The following is a 15,967-nucleotide window of genomic DNA, read 5'->3' on the forward strand; positions in this document are numbered from 1 at the left end:
CGCTTTGGGTGCGATTCAGGTGATGATGCACACCGTTGCCGTTCGCGACGGACTTGGGGGGCCGGGTGTGTGTAGTTTGACGGCGCGGCCAATGAGGGCGGGTACGGGGACTAAGTGCCCAGGGGGCTTGGGTGGTGGATGCGGGTTAGTTTTAGTTGTTCGCTGGCCTTGGCTGATGCCATTTTTGGCGAGGATCAGGGATTGGGGGTCAGCACGGACGCTGCTGTCAGGGCTGGGCGCTAGGGGGCTATGCGGCTGGGCTGTGGTATGATGTAATGTGAGACTGGGAGGATAGAGGACAAGGACAGGTGGACGGTGCTGAGTGGTAGATTGCTGGCTATTCTGCACTTCTACGTGCAAGTGGCATGGGGTTTTGTCGAGATCGGATTATTGGGGCGGGAGCAAAATAAGATTTACATCCGTTTTTCAATTATACAACCAATCATAATAGCTAAGTTGACTATAATCTTTTGAATTTTTCATAGCTCAGCATGAAATCAACGCCGGACAGGTATTGCTTTAGGGGGACCATTCAAGTATTGGTCGAATACATATTTAGGTATGGCTCGCGGGAGTCCCAAGGGTGTAAGGAACAACGGTTCAGGTTAGAGTCCCATCAAAGTATAAGTCCATCGATATTGGTGCTATCAAGTTCGCCGAAGCAGTCCACAATTGCACATCACACAAAGAATGCAAATCAGGTACATCATTAAGCATTTCCCCTGAGAATGGCCAAACGATAATAGCAACGATTGAAGGTGTATTATAAAGCTAATAGGGTATCTTCGCTATGATCAACATAAAAAAAAAACATGCATATCCTTCCTGATAAAGGCATCGACAACCGTCTCGCATCTCCACGTTCATGAGTTGCTATCCACGTGATGAGCAGACTGAGAGATGACTTGATCGTGGCGGAAGGGAAAGCTTGCAGGGTCCAGCCCTTGCTCATTTCTTAGCAACCGCATCGTGTAACCAAGAAGCTTGGAGCAGCTGGTCTAACTCTCCCCCACGCAGCGGCGCGCAGGCTTGTTGGTTGCGAAGACACCAGAACCGTTCGAAAAATCGGAACGAAGATGTCAACACCCGTTGGATTCAATACTCACGGGCATGCTGTCCTCCGCAGACCTGACAGACCTGAGTTGAGGAGACCGTCAACCTTCTTCCAAGTCTGTCAAATAGACTGCGATCAACCCGAGGTCCTTGGTATATAGAGGCCACCGAAAAGAATGGCAATCTAAAGGAGACCCGGTTGGTACATTCATCGAGCCTCTGGTGCAGCACCTGCCGCAGCAAAGTCCTGGTTGACATCAATAGCATCCGTGGGCCTCGGACGCCCATCGGCAATTTCAAACAGCCGACGCCACCACATCGGCGGATCAAGCGGACGATGGCCGCCATGAAGAGTCGGGTAGACATCGTTGAAGAAGTACCACACATGGCCAACCACAACACCTAAAATCTCATCCTTCGGTACAGTCTTGTACACAACCAAGCTGAACGCCATAAGCACCCACGGCAAGTAAGGCGCCGTAAACACCAAGATTCCCAAGAAGCTCAACCGGGTCTCCGGATTCCGTCGCGCCCAAATGTAAACCAGACTCGAAGACAGCGCGGTTCCCAGGAAAGGTAGGGAAAGGAAAGGTGAGATAATGAGGAGCGAGGTCATTGCGTAGAAAATGAGCCAAGCGAAATGCGCCGGCGAGCGGCCGGACGATTCCTCCAGCAGACGCGAGTACCGCTGAAGAAAGAAGACGTGGAAGATGAGGTCGAGATTGAGCTTCCCGAAGTAGAGGAAAGTCGTGAGGAGGCGCCAGTACTGGGATTTGGCGTACACGGCACGGAAGCTGTAGAACAGCTGGAATTCCGTCACAACGTGACAGTGTACCAGCACCGAGGTCGCCACGGTGGCTACAGTCCACCATCGGGTCACGGGAGGCATTTCGTAGAACCATTGCTCGAGCGGAAACTGGCCTATCTGGCCGTTGTTTCCCCAGAGATCAGCCATGATATCGGTATCAGCGGAGGCAGAGTGTGGGGTTGGGGGAAGCAATGGCGCGGGATGAGGTCGGATATGCGGAAAGACCAGGTAGACAGATCGGCCGGAGTAAAGTGACGATCGATAAGATTGCGCCGCCTGTCACGTGCCCCGACGCGTCGCCAGTCCGAAATCACGGGGGCTGGGCGCGCTAAGGACGAAAAGAGTTCATATTGGCACTTCCCCAGCCCCCCTTCAATCCTCTTTTTTTTTGCGATTCTATTGCTCCCCGCGCACGTCGAGTCTGCTGTTGAGGCACTTCCTGTCCGCCTGATCTTCCACAGCGACGGCGAAAACACTTCCTGCAAGGGCGACAATCCCGACGCGAATAAGGTGCAGGAAAACAATTAGCTGCCGGCGCACTTCAGCTCAATTGATCGTTTGTCCGTGGACGACCACCCCGCTACAACCCCACGCTCGTGCGCATTAGCCCGCGACCTCACATCTACAACTACAATGCCACCTTCACCAAAAGCGAAAAAGGCAGGGGCCGGCAGAGGCCGCCCGGCGAAGAGCGCCGCCGCCAGCACCGGCTCACCAAGCAAAGCGCGCAAGTCCACAGGAGGAGCAGGAAAAAGGCCCGCAGGAAAGCGACCATCGAATGTGCAACGTACGTCTCAAGCCCTCAGACATAGCTTCCACTCGCCCTCAGACCCCCAAGCATCCTGTCCAAGCCAATTAGCCCGTATCTAACATAAAACCAACAGCCGGCGACCCAACCCCCACCGGCAAGCGCCGCCGCTACAAGCCCGGCACCGTGGCCCTTAAAGAAATCCGCCGCTACCAACGCTCCTACGACCTTCTCATTGCCAAGCTGCCCTTCGCCCGACTCGTCCGCGAAGTCGCCCTCGACCTGCTCCCCGCCGACGTCGGCGCCGAGCTGCGCTGGCAGTCCCACGCCATCCAGGCTCTCCAAGAAGCCGCCGAGGCCTTCATGGTCCACCTGTTCGAAGACACGAACCTGTGCGCGATCCATGCGAAGCGCGTCACCATCATGCAGAAGGATATCCAACTTGCGCGCAGGATTCGCGGGGTGTGGGGTGGGCTTGGGTAGGTGTGTGGTCGTACATTGAGCGAGCGACGATTTCTCGTTTTTCTGAGGGGCTTTTTTGCCGGTTTAATCTTAATTGGGTGTTTTCTTTTCAGGCGGTTGCTGGGCTTCTCTGCCTAAGGGCAGCTGCGCCTAGCTGGACTGCTGGCGTATTATGGGCATGGAGCACTTGATGCGGTGTTATGCTGGTCTTCTATTTTCTGTCTTTTGTCGCGACATTCTGGTGCGACTGTTTGGGTTCCCGATTATACCAGGACTGTTGTACATTAGCATGGATGCTGGTGTTCTTGTTTACCTTGTTTACCTTATAGGTAGTGTGAAAAATGAGGAGTGCTGGAGAGAGAGTCGTGTCAACGCTTGTCGTTCCATTCAAGGGAGCTTTGACCTCTTATATGAATTCGTCTGGATGGTTTCTAATGTGTTATTTCTATGTTGTTGTTTTCTTGCCGATGCAAGATGTGTACATCGTATACCATATATTCCACCCTACGGGCTGAATACCTGAGAGGATATAAAAAGAAACAACGCCTTCTCAATGTAGCTATGAATGGTATCATAAACGAAGCGCCGTCCCGAGGAGATAAACGAAACCCCATAAACAGACATGAAGCGAATCCGAATCACATCGCTTGCCGAACGGATTGCTGTTACAAAAAACCACAAAGGTCTCAGGCGGGACGTTTCAAGCCAGGCGGCAGACCGGTGATAAGCCGCTGACCTTCTTCCCGTACACCGCGAGCTTCGTCACCTTTGCCCTGGCGCTCCAAGGTCTCAGCCAGCATCTCGTCAGTGACGCTGACCCAAAGGCGGTCATTGGCTCTCTTCGCCATCGCGCGTCCCGCCCGGGCACTCTTCTCCGCCTGTTCGCCGACCACACCGCGAAAGTACTTCCAGCTCATGAAGGTTAGGGTCATGCAGGTTATCTGGGTGTTGCTGATGGCCGTAGCGGACTGCAGAGCATGTTGGAGGAATGTCTTGGTCTGAATGGTAGATTCGGTCTGCACGGTGGCAGAGACAAGGTAGTATGCTGCTTGGATGTATTTGTTTGGACCGTTTTGACAGAATGTTTCAAGGGTCGCTTGGATAGTGGGAAGATGGAAATGTGACGGGTGAGATGGATCGCGAATAATGAGAATGGTGTTGAGTGCGGCGAGGATGCACGTGTCCCGGCATGGGTCGTTACGTGCGGTTTTGCTGGCTGATGGCGAGAGCAATAGTAGAGGCGATTGGAAGATGCTCAATGCACCCGCCAGGTCGCCGGTGGCTTGTGCAATAGTGCCGGCGGCGTATTGAATCAAGCATTCAATGGATCTTGGCAGGTTAGGCCCACTCTCCTGCGTGAACTGCCGGAGCTCTTCTAGTGATTGGGTAGCCAGATCCCACTCAGTGCGAGCACAGGCTAGGAAGACACGCTGCAGAAGGAAGTTGCAGTAAAGAGACCGCCGCCATTCGACACGCCGAGTGGCATTCACCATTGACTCGGGGATCTCTTGCGGGGCTTTGAAGTCCCCTACGGAAGTAATTAGAAAATCTTTCCGAAAAGGAAGGAATGAAACTGATGACTTACCTTGGATCATTCGAAGGCCTTCGTCCAGATATTGCTCCGCTTTTCGACCATCATAAGAGTTCTTGGCACTCAGGGTGATCGAGCTCAAGAAGTAGGAAAGCGCATAGAGATCATGCTGTGGAAGCCAAGTGAAGCTGAGAAACAATGTGCCGTTCTGAACCTGAAGGATATCACCCGTGTCGATGGAGGACGGCCCGGCAGACTTCCCATTCAGAGGGACAGAAAATGATCCATCGGCGCGCCAATTAGGATCGTTCAGCGTTTCGTCCACCAAAGCTTGCATAACCTTCAACTTTTGAGAAGACTGGTTGACGTCGTACTCCAGCAGACTACAACAGATATCGACCATTTGGATGAGGGTGACGAGTTGTGGGATATGCCGAAGCTCGTCGTTCAGCTGATGGCTTCGCGCAACAGCTACAGCACGCTGTGCTTGCTCGATGGTATCGGACCCTGCACCTTGCTGCAAGTGCGCCAATGCTTCGACAACTGCTGCCATTGCTGACACAGCCTTGTCCCCGTTCCGATTAGCCATGGCGGAGATTTTGCTCAAGTGTTGCAGGGCTTGTACAGAGTCCTGGTGTGATGAAGAAGACAGTGACAAGGTCACGCGAAGAAAGCGGAAGGTATACTCCCAAGCCGCATGACGATATCTGTAATTATTAGCAACACATTCTAATTGATGGATATACATATTACATACGCTTCCACATCATGGATCATACCATCGACAGCCTTCAAGGAAGCTTTAGGATTGGTTTTGTGGAGCATGCGTGCCAAGAGATGCTGCATACTGTACTTCAAGTCCAGCATGCGATTCTAAGACGGGTCAGTCTATGCCTCGACAGATTAACCGTCAAAAGAAGAATTACTAACTCGTTCACAAAGATCAATCTGTTAAAGAGGTTAGCTAGTTGCTTGATTGAGAAGAGTTTCGTAAAAGGAACATACGCCCTTGCTCAAAGCTGTCTCAGCCTCAAGGTCATTGTCCGTCTCCTCAAATAGTGTCCGCGCATAACGGAGTCGCACAAGAGCTTCCTTGCGAGGTTGGAGCCGCCAATTCTGTCAGAAGGGATCAGTTAGTTAAGGGACTCCTGTATTCAGCCAATGTGAAACAACCAACCTTCAAAACAGCCTCCAAGCAGCCAAGCCCCGTAGAGACTAGTTTATAGTACTCCTCAACATCCGCTTGGCTGGTCGCCAGAGCGGTTTTGGTTCCGTGTCGATGCGCAGCGTTCAGATATTCATCAGCTAATGACAGTAACAAGACCTGGTAATCCACCGGAGGTTTGCTCGATTTGGCAACCTTGTCAGTAGTTTGCTGGCTAAGCTGCTTCTTCGCCTGTGGTTTCTTTGGAGTTTGCCTCGGAGTGCTCGCCTGGAAGCCCTGAGAAGGCGCCGGAATCATGACTTGGGGAATGGCGTGCTTAGTGGGCGGAGTGGATGCCTGAGGTCGTATTGGTGGTGCGGCAGGTTGCTTTACTTCCTTCATAGGTGCGGGCTGAGGTTTTGCGGACTCCGTTTTAACCAGTACTGGTTTGATAGGCTCCGGTTTGGCAACCGGCTTCAGTGGAGGTGGAGCCTGAATATGTATCTCTGACTGTCTTGGGATATCTTTCGTCTTTTGCTGAGGGCTAGCCGCCGGAGCTCTCTGGGTCGGCAGTTGGGGCTCTGGTGGAGGCGTTGACGACGCGATGGATGGCATCGGAGGTAGATCAATCGATGTCGAGAGATCACTTGGGTCGACATACTGGGATGATGAGCCGTATCTGGGTCGAGGGGCAGTAGGAAGTGGTGGTTGGACGAACAGCTCGGCTGGGTTGATGAACTGATGCTGTGGCTCCTCTGGGGGCAGTGATGGTGGAGGCGCCGGCGGCATAGGCGGTGGTCGAGGTTGAGGTGGAATCACCTGAGGTTTGGGGGTGGGGGATGGTTGCTGATGTTGCTGATGCTGATGTTGCTGATGCTGATGTTGCTGATGCTGCTGTTGCTGCTGCTGCTGGTGCTGATGTGGCTGCTGCTGGTGCTGATGTGGCTGCGGCTGTGGAGGTGGCTGCGGCTTCGGTTGAGACCGAGGAGATTGTTGCAGAACTTGAGGACGTGGGGATTGCTGCTGCAGTTGAACGCGGGGGTGCAGCTGTTGAAATTGGGGGAGAGGGGACTGATGCTGCTGCAACTGGGACAGAGGTGACTGTTGTTGAAATTGAGGTCGGGGAGACTGCTGCGAGTGTATCGGGATTCGGGGGGATTGTTGCTGCATGTGCAGGCGGGGAGACGGCTGCTGTGGCTGATGAAGGGGAGATGGGTGCGGCTGAATTATAGGAGACTGTCGAGGTTGAGAGATGGGAGACTGCTGCACTTGCGACATGGGGATTTGCTGCGGCTGGGAGAAAGTCGGATGTTGGGGTTGCGCGAGTTGCTGCGGGTGGATGAGGGCTGACGGCTGTAGGGTCGGGTGCTGTTGTGATTGCTGTGGTTGTTGGGACATCGGCTGTGTAAAGTGATGGCCATACTGATGCCACCCCTGCTGCGGCATCATTCCCGGGGGTAGCCAGTCGGCTTACCGTAGCCATTGTATGGCGACGGCGAAGGGGGCGGCGCGACATGGTTGTACGGGAACTGCGGTGGGGCGACGTGCCCAGGCTGATACTGCGAAGGATGGATGTACTGCGGGTATTGACCGGAATTGGGTGGTGGGAAGCTCATGGCCCCGACATGCGCTCATTCAAGCTGAAAGAAGCTCGCTAGAATCCCCGTCCAAACGCGCGATGTTGAAGCAAGCGCCTACGATTGCCGTTTCCGCGCCGGGGCGGAGAAACTCGCGGCGGTCAGCTGATAAAGGCGATAACTGATAAGCGTGGCGATAACGTTGAGATTGGCTCACTTGGCTGTCACCGTACTTCGTTTGGAACAGCCTCTATACATCTTGAAAATAAACAAACAAATAAGGCACATAATAATGTGTTCAAATAAATAACGCCATGTGACGACCGATGCAATCGAAAAATGTTCTCCTCCAAACTCCTCCTCTAATGCGCTCGTGATGTGATGTCCTTCCTACGCCAGGTTCCAAATTATACATAAAAACAACCTTTCCTTTACAACATGCGAATGGACGAATATAGTGAATCGAGAGGTTGGCTGCTCATGGCAGGCTCAATAACCTCCTCGCCAATACTTGGAGTAAATGCGAGAGGTGGATGTTCCCGTACCGTCCACGGGCAAAGCTCGTTGCAGTTCTCCACGCCGATCGACGGTTCCGCGGGGTGGATCCGCTGAATACCCCAGGCAGCGTCGGGGATGGGATTTGAGCTGCCAAGGTTTCGCTGTGTCCAGAAGTAAAATGTATCTTTTCCAGACTCTTCGGAATGGAATGGCTGTTTCCGAGGACACTTCAATGCGGTATTGCAGGCGCCGCAGACCGAGATGCGACGGCAAGAGGCGCAGAAAGAGTCGAAGAGACGACAGATGGTGGTCTGATAGACGCTGGAAAGCCAGAGATCGACGGATCGATGAGCGCATCCAAAGCGCGGAGTCATGTACTCCTCCTTGCCCACCTGGCCCGACTCGGTCGTGAGCTGATACTCTGTACGCATAACCAACTGATCCTCCTCATCGAGCTCGGGGAACAGCGACACCTTCAGCTCGGTCGAACCGTACTGCTCCGTGCATGAATGCCAGCAGTACCGGTCGCCAACTCTGTCTCCGAACTGTGTTTTCAAGGCATCGACCGAGATTTTCCGAATGCGTAGGTGGTCCACAAGATCTAGCTTATCTCGGAAGGTCAATTTCTTGCAGGGACATAGGTCAACAATTCCTGCCAATTCGCCCACATTGCATGTTCGATTATCCGATTTGCGTCTGAGTTCTCGAGAGGCAAATGCAACCCGGGGGTGCAGCTTCAAGCACTTAGAGCACACACGCCAACGGGTGTTCTCCAGTAGATTTATAAACTGCCATCGCGGCGTGACAAAGTTGTGACCATTGCGGTAGTGATGGAAAAGTGGCGCAAAGTCTCGAGTGAATCGGAGGGATTTAGATTTGAGTATTTCTCCGGAGATCGCAAACATGCGCTTGCAGGTCAGCGCAAAGGCGGCTTCCGGGATCAAATTCAGGTGGGAAACAATCTCCAGCAGCAGCTCCGTGGGCAGCTCCATAAGATAGCAGCGGCCCGACTCGTCCTTCTTCTGCTGCTTCCGCGAACGACTCGGTGACCAAGACTTCATTCTCATGACAGTTCGGAGCTTCTCAGTAGCTCGGTGGAGGCGCTCTGGCAAGTTGGATGGGGACTCTTTTAAAGCCATGGAGAGCATGTGCAACTTCTGTTCTTTGTGTCTGAAACAGAGCGCTTTCAAGGTCCTTTTATGACTAGACCGCATGAGGGGGGGGAATCGGCGACTCAGAGTGATAGATGATGGGTTTGCGGCTTGTGCTGAAAGATCATATTGCAGGAAAGGCGCAATGCATCGTGTGACGAGGAGAAGGCAGCACTATCAAGAGGGGAAAAAGAAAACACGGAAAAGACGAGAAGGATCTGTTGACCTTCAAGTAGGGCTTGGACAAAGATAAAGTTGCACGAAAACGGACCATGGGGTTGGGTCACAAAAGGGTTGGTCGGCAACGCTATCATCATTACATATAGGGCTTGATGGCCCTCTGATCATCGCGGCGATAGCCCGTTCTTTGTCCGCTGATCCCGATGCAGCACTCAAAAGTCCTCCAACACTCTCAGTGCGGACGTCCCGCATCGCAGGAATTTCATCCCGGACAATCCTCTTTGTCCAACTGCCGAACGGGACAAGTGTTGGCGCCGGATGCTATCCAGGGATTCCGCATGCGGAACCAGATTGCCGCATTGAGCATCATCGCCTCATCACTCGCTTTTAGCAGAAAAATGCCCACTAGACCTCCAGCACTTCAGCCCTAAGGTAGTTTGCGGCAACGGCCTCCCGTCCCTCCACCATGACCGTGTCAACTGACTCTCACGCGATAGATGCAGTCCCATGACCCGCGCGCATGCTGAAGGGAGGGGACCCCCCACTGCTGACTAATATCCAGGTTGCAAAGATAAGGCAGCAATGCAAAACTATGATCACGTGGAGATACCCGTTCAGCTGCTGATAACGGGATATGCGTGCTTAGTCACCCAAACCCGATCAGGAAGTGCCGAGGTTGCCCATTATCAAAGCTTTCCCTGTGTTTTCCAGAAATCTAACCTCGTCGAGAAAGCCTTCTCGGTGCAAATTTTTCCTATTAAACACGTTTGCATTGTTATTTGCATGATAGACACCCTCTATGTCGGATTTTGCATCAGCACTACTTAGCTCGTTTCCCGTATCGCTCCTCGTATCGGGGCTGCTCGCCATGGGCCTTCTCTCATGGGTGCGCCCGAGCGGCCGGATCTCGTTCTTTTACGCTAAGGACAATAAGCTCGTGTTAACCAAGAAGTCTAGCAAGCCTGGCGCACTCGAGCAGACTTCCCTGATTGATATCTGCCGCGATGCGACACCAGACACCTGTCATCTCAATCCTCTTCTGTTCAACGGCCATCTGCAGACTATGTACACGGTGTTGAAACATGACAATGTCCCCGTTTACTATAAGCGGAAGATTTTTGAGGCAGATAGCCCGATGTTCAGTGGAACTTATGCCATCGATTTTGCTGTCCAGCCGTACAATATGCCTCCAGAGGGAGAGCTTACCGACCAGGCGAGGAAATACACTCAGCCGTCCGGCCTGCCACCGCGCACATCTCTCTACTCCGAAGAGGAATTATCAAGCATTTCCTCTGATGATACGAAACCCATGCTTGTGGTGCTCCATGGTCTAAGTGGCGGATCCCACGAAGTGTACCTGCGCCATATCCTTTCTCCGCTCGTGGCAGACGGCGCGTGGGAGGCATGCGTCGTCACCTCGCGGGGATGCGCACAGACTAAGATCAGCACCGGAGTACTTTACAATGCACGAGCAACATGGGACGTGCGTCAGTCAGTGAAATGGCTCAGGAAAACATTCCCTAATCGACCTCTTTTCGGCATTGGATTCTCGCTTGGTGCTAATATCCTCGCTAATGTATGTCTCATTCACTCCTACCTCCTTTTGAGTTATGCATATTAATTGCTCCTGCAGTATCTTGGGGAGGAGGGCGATGACTGCCAACTGAAGGCCGCTGTGCTGTGCGCTAGCCCTTGGAACTTAGATGTCAGCTCTGTCCACTTGCAGAGCTCTTGGATCGGAAAGGAAGTGTACAGCAAGACGATGGGCTCTAGCATGAAGAGGCTCTTTGAAGCGTGAGTTTCTCTTTCTCCGCAGGAACCGAAAATCAAGTTCTAACAGAATGATAGACACGTTGATGAAGTCTCTAAGAACCCGCGCATCGATGTCGAGGCCATTCGGGCTATCACCTACCTGCATGAGTTTGACCGGTATGCTTTCAGTCCTGCTGTTGTCACAGTATTTATGATCTCCTCTTTAACTTGTACAGGGAACTGCAATGTCCCACATGGGGCTATCCAACTGAAGGTGCCTACTACCGTGACGCTGCCTCTACCGACGCAATGCTTTCAATCCGCATTCCCTTCTTTACTATCCAGGCTGAAGATGACCCTGTAAGTCACTATTTCCGATCTGTACGAACATGCCGCTGACAAAGAAAGATTGCTTCGCGCGACGCACTGCCATTCCACGAAATGACCCAGACTCCTTATGGTGTCATGCTGACTACTTCATGGGGCGGCCATCTGGGCTGGTTCGAGCTCGGTGGTTCGCGGTGGTTTGTCAAGCCAGTAAGTCACATTATTCCAATGAGCCTTGGCCGGCATACTATGCATTCATACTGACGTTCCCATCAAGGTGACAAATTTCCTGAACAAAATGGCCCATGAAATTGACACCCAGATCCCCGGCGTAGTTGAGCACCTGGAGAGGCTGCCTGGGCGGATCGCCAGCCATGCTGGGCTTGGCAAAGATGCTGACATGGCGCCAAAGCCTGAATTTCACCCTGTGAACCGCAAGCTGGATATGAAGCTGCCCAAATAAGTTCGACACTATACACATCTACTATACATCACTCGGCGCCATAATATTTCTCGCATTCCCGGATCATGCGCGGATGTTTCGGCAATTCATTTCGGACATACACTATATATAGAGCAATTTTGGTAGACCATATCCGATTGGACAAGTGCTCCTTGTTGAGTACAATATTACATCATCTTGTCACCTCGGTACAAACACGCCGATGGAGTCGTAGAATATTGATTAGATCCGATTAGCTGTCAGCCTGGTTAAGCCAAGTTCACGCCTTCAGCGTCAAATCATGATCATGAGAACCCTGTAAATAATCATATTCCTCGTCAACCCACTCCACATAAGGAACAAGTCGGCCGAAATTAATTTTTCCCTCCAACGATCTCGGCAGCGTGAAGGTTTGGTCACTCCGATACCAACTCGGGAATTGAATCGAAACCAACATGACCCTCGGATCCTCCGTCTTATTCGGCATTCCTGCATGCCAAAGCCTAAAATCACGTATGATCAATGAGCCCTGGGGTAAACTGGGCTGAACAGGCGGGCTGATCTTCCTTCTCTGTTCCAAGAGCTCAGCCTTGATCTGCAGGTTATTGGCCGCGCGATCGAAAACAGATTGATCGGTGTCGGTGTGGCTTCCCAGCCAAAACTCGGTCGCACCGTTTTCGGGTGATGTATCCACTAAATTGATGTTGATACAGTAGCCGAATGGGATGCGGGGCATATCAAAGTCAACATCGATATGAGGAGGCTGGCGACCGGTCGCTTTGAATGCCGTGTTTGCACTGTAGAAGCGCAGTTGGGGGTTTGGTCCCATCATGTGCTCAACGATGGAAATTGCCCAGGGGTTGGCGATGATATCTTCGAAGATGTAGTCCTTCTCGACGACCGGTTCCTGTTGGATGTTGCCGGTGGATTGGCCGAAATTGCGGTGAGTGTCTCTGTTCGCGTAGAGCTTCTTCGCTTCGGGGATCATGCGCTCGTTCAGCTTGTCAAGATGAGTGACGTCGATTGCGTTTTCTAGAACAAGAATGCCGTCTCGATGGAGGGCTTCGAGGGCAGCTTGGAGATTGTGCGAGCTCATCGTTTGACTTGTAAGCTCCTCGGGCGTGAGCTGGATGGAAGTGATGGAAGGTTGGGCCATGTTCATGATAGTTGACTATCTTGCTTTGAGAGTCCGTCGTGATTGTAACCATGTGAGTGTATTCGTAGGTGATAGCCCTGATAGTGCTTGGGATGGAATATGCCGAACTGTAGATTTATATCGCCTTTGTAGACAATATCCCAGACTTGAACCAGATTCAGATGTACCCATAGACTGAATAATACCAGCTGCATCCTAAATAGATATGCATAGCAGGTCTCCCCGCGATTCGAACCGTGCTCCACGTCCGTGCCCAGCGTTCTCCGGCGAGTTGACCGAATTTGACCGGAAGCAATAGTGCGCCCAAGCCAAATCAGGTCGCCAGAGACCACTCAAGCTCTAAGATAAAGAACTATAATTTGTTGAAAGAGACAGTCTATTTTTCTGGTGGCAGACCTCTCTTCAAAATGCAAAATAATACCGGCGTGGATTGATGGTCCCAAGAACGTCCCAGCCCATAAATATGAGCTTCAAGAACCTGCGCCTGTGAAGTCCCAGTCAAGGTGGCTTCAAGCCCTTGAATCCTTAGAATATCGTTTAGGTAAAACTTACCGTGGGATGGATTAATTGAGGGGTGGTGTGGGCGTTACAAAGTTTGTCCTCTCACTATAACTTGCCACAAACTTGCGGTGGAAATGTGGGTTGAGGGTATTTACACTTTTAAGCAGCCAAATACCAGCAAGAGATATGCAAGCAATGCACATTTACCCATCGGTCCCTGGAGGATCCCCAACGAGGATTAGGAATCGCCCAGAAATGCATGCTAACACATTTATGAAATACTTTCTAGAGACCGGGAACATCTTGGAAAGAGAAAACATGTGTTTGGATCAGAAGTCGGATGTGAATCATCAAGCTTTGGGAGACAGCTTCCATACATAATATGATCAACGCTATTCACAATGGTTCGAATCGGAGAGGTAACAATGAAGCCGGTATAAACGCCAAACCCCGTCTAGGTACATGGATATGGTATAGACAATAACCACTTTCAAGCCACTTTTTGTTTTGTCTTTCAGGCAAACGAGACGCTCTTGCGCGTTCCTCTGGCGGGCTTCGAGCCATTTGCCGATTTTGAGGAGGCCGGAGACGCAGTCTCTGCCTTGTCATTGCCACCCTTGCCCTTCTTTTTGTTCCGAATAGAGTCCTTGACTGCGTCCAACTTGGACTTCCTCTCTGCCATTCGTGCCTCGGCCTCGGCCTTCTTGGCCTCTCGGATCTCCTCGAGTTGGCGTGCCTTCATCATCTTTGATTCGATCTGTCCCTCCTTCTCGGCGTTGACCATAGCGAGAATGGTCATCATACCCTCCTATACCACGAAAATAAAGTAAAGTGTTAGTGAAACAATCTTGCCTGAGGATCTAGTTCATGGACGCAAATTGAACGAACCTGGTCATCGACAAAAGTCTTTCCCTTCTTCTTGCCCTTTGGCTTGACAACTCCGACGGGTGTGATTGTGTTCAACTTGGGAAGATCAAGCTCTGCCTCTGTATAGACTCTCTTCTTCTTCCTCGCCAGGTTCTCTGGGGCGGTGCGTGCCTTCGACTTGACTTCTTGTGGCGGGGGACGCTTCACGTTCTTCTTGCCGCTGGGCTTTCTCACGCGAGATTCAGATGAGGGATTCGAAGGCTTGGATCCCTTCGAGAACTTGGATCCCTTCGAGCCGCCTCCAGATGAGGCGCCCTTCGACGACCCTTTGGTGGGCGCCATGTGGTGGATTTGCGGAAGTTGACGGTGCAGGAAGATTCAAGGTCGGATTGCACGGGGGATCTGAATTTCTTTCGCAAAATAAAAGGCAAGATAGATCAACAGTGGGTAATTCGAGAGCGGCAACTTCAAGTTAGACGTTTGTAAAATCAATCAGAATAATCCGAGAGAAACAGAAGCATGCCATTCTGCGCCGGCATCAAAATTGCGAAAGAAATTTTGGATCGGGAAGGCGGTGAGCGGGGCCCAATCCACCCACCCAACCTCACTGCGAAACCTCCACCACCAGAGCTCGACAGCGTCCAATTCTCTCTCCGCATCCTCCCGCCCAGAGATTGAATCGCACTGGATTGAGTGGATGCAAAGCCGCTTGCAACCATGACCATAAACCCCACCTACCTCGCGCAGCGGACGCGCGCCTGTACGTTTCCTTTCCTTCATTCATTACACCATCAGGTGTTCCGACCGCCCGCCAGGGCCTGTCCTGCAATTGAGACCGTTCGAACTGTGCAAGGTAGCTAACATAGCTGTGCTTTTTCTCACTTAGCCGTCAACTTGACCGATGCCAAAATCCGCGTCCTTAAGTCATACCGAGAGTGGCTCCGAGCGGTCAGTTTACCCTGTGATCAGCCGGATCCGCCCTGCCCTTGCCTCCAGTATCGGCGCCTCTGTTGTTCTTTGAGCAACCTGAGAGAATGATAATCCCAGGAGCAACCGCTGTTGAAACAAATTGACGGGCTATGGCTGCTATGACTACAATGGAAATGTTAAGCTAACGTGTGACCTTGAGGAATTGCAGTCCCCCGAGATTCAGACCATGTACTCCCTGAACATGCCCGTGTCCGCCATCCGCACAAAGATCCGCCAGGAGTTTGAGAAGCACCGCTATGTTAGCCAGTTGAGCGTCGTTGACGTTCTGCTCTTCCAGAGCCACGCCGAGTTCCAGGAGACCCTCAACTACTGGAAGCAGTTGTCCCACGTCATGAAGTACTTCCGGCCCGAGGAAGACCCTGGTGCCCGCCTGCCCCGCAACTTCGTCTCCGGCTTCCTGGAGGGCCGCAACTGAAAAGACTGTTTTCGATACCTCATCAACCACCTTTCATCCTTTTTCCTTTATCGCAAGTCCGTGGGATGGCAGTCCGTGAGACTGCGTCATCGACCGCGACATGATGTGTATATATTGTCCGACTAGGTCGTCAAATCATCTCTATTTCATTTTCCCCCTAAAGACATAGCAGTTCGTCGTAACCTGGTTCCATTTGCTTTCATTGACATCCGACCCACATCGGTTTCTTAGTACTCGTCTTGCGGGTAGCGTGAGCCAATCAAGCCGCAGAGAAACATAAGCATGCATATTCACTCTACGCCCGTTCTCTGATATGTTGGACTGAGTACTTGGAAACTCGGTCGAAAGAAATGGATATATTACTG

The 15,967-nt window shown here is 52.0% G+C and overlaps 8 protein-coding genes across 8 annotated transcripts; 3 read left to right on the forward strand and 5 right to left on the reverse strand.

Moving 5' to 3' along the window:
- Window positions 1-1,261: 1,261 nt before the first annotated feature.
- On the reverse strand, window positions 1,262-2,008 carry derA (putative ER-associated proteolytic system protein Der1; the record flags this gene model as incomplete). The annotated part of the gene is made up of 1 exon (XM_056687253.1): window positions 1,262-2,008. One exon carries the CDS (start codon window positions 2,006-2,008, stop codon window positions 1,262-1,264), a length of 747 nt encoding a protein of 248 aa, XP_056542808.1.
- A 486-nt stretch (window positions 2,009-2,494) lies between these two features.
- On the forward strand, window positions 2,495-3,092 carry N7482_005129 (histone H3 family protein; the record flags this gene model as incomplete). Its single annotated transcript, XM_056687254.1, has 2 exons — window positions 2,495-2,648; window positions 2,746-3,092. The coding sequence occupies 2 exons, from the start codon at window positions 2,495-2,497 to the stop codon at window positions 3,090-3,092; spliced, it is 501 nt and encodes a 166-aa protein (XP_056542809.1).
- A 665-nt stretch (window positions 3,093-3,757) lies between these two features.
- N7482_005130 (uncharacterized protein) lies at window positions 3,758-7,144 on the reverse strand (the record flags this gene model as incomplete). The annotated part of the gene is made up of 6 exons (XM_056687255.1): window positions 3,758-4,599; window positions 4,657-5,309; window positions 5,360-5,475; window positions 5,533-5,550; window positions 5,608-5,718; window positions 5,780-7,144. 6 exons carry the CDS (start codon window positions 7,142-7,144, stop codon window positions 3,758-3,760), a joined length of 3,105 nt encoding a protein of 1,034 aa, XP_056542810.1.
- Window positions 7,145-7,754: 610 nt separating this feature from the next.
- On the reverse strand, window positions 7,755-8,969 carry N7482_005131 (uncharacterized protein; the record flags this gene model as incomplete). Its single annotated transcript, XM_056687256.1, has 1 exon — window positions 7,755-8,969. The coding sequence occupies one exon, from the start codon at window positions 8,967-8,969 to the stop codon at window positions 7,755-7,757; it is 1,215 nt and encodes a 404-aa protein (XP_056542811.1).
- A 982-nt stretch (window positions 8,970-9,951) lies between these two features.
- Window positions 9,952-11,694, forward strand: N7482_005132 (putative hydrolase, alpha/beta fold family; the record flags this gene model as incomplete). Its single annotated transcript, XM_056687257.1, has 6 exons — window positions 9,952-10,728; window positions 10,786-10,946; window positions 11,001-11,081; window positions 11,141-11,264; window positions 11,313-11,441; window positions 11,509-11,694. 6 exons carry the CDS (start codon window positions 9,952-9,954, stop codon window positions 11,692-11,694), a joined length of 1,458 nt encoding a protein of 485 aa, XP_056542812.1.
- Window positions 11,695-11,953: 259 nt separating this feature from the next.
- On the reverse strand, window positions 11,954-12,829 carry N7482_005133 (phytanoyl-CoA dioxygenase family protein; the record flags this gene model as incomplete). The annotated part of the gene is made up of 1 exon (XM_056687258.1): window positions 11,954-12,829. One exon carries the CDS (start codon window positions 12,827-12,829, stop codon window positions 11,954-11,956), a length of 876 nt encoding a protein of 291 aa, XP_056542813.1.
- A 1,015-nt stretch (window positions 12,830-13,844) lies between these two features.
- On the reverse strand, window positions 13,845-14,539 carry loc1 (the record flags this gene model as incomplete). Its single annotated transcript, XM_056687259.1, has 2 exons — window positions 13,845-14,138; window positions 14,219-14,539. 2 exons carry the CDS (start codon window positions 14,537-14,539, stop codon window positions 13,845-13,847), a joined length of 615 nt encoding a protein of 204 aa, XP_056542814.1.
- A 375-nt stretch (window positions 14,540-14,914) lies between these two features.
- On the forward strand, window positions 14,915-15,602 carry N7482_005135 (NADH dehydrogenase [ubiquinone] 1 alpha subcomplex subunit 6; the record flags this gene model as incomplete). Its single annotated transcript, XM_056687260.1, has 3 exons — window positions 14,915-14,957; window positions 15,084-15,145; window positions 15,336-15,602. The coding sequence occupies 3 exons, from the start codon at window positions 14,915-14,917 to the stop codon at window positions 15,600-15,602; spliced, it is 372 nt and encodes a 123-aa protein (XP_056542815.1).
- Window positions 15,603-15,967: the final 365 nt, after the last annotated feature.

The sequence above is a fragment of the Penicillium canariense genome (assembly GCF_028826845.1).
Source record: "Penicillium canariense strain IBT 26290 chromosome Unknown utg000003l_segment0_segment0, whole genome shotgun sequence".
Lineage (NCBI taxonomy): Eukaryota > Fungi > Ascomycota > Eurotiomycetes > Eurotiales > Aspergillaceae > Penicillium > Penicillium canariense.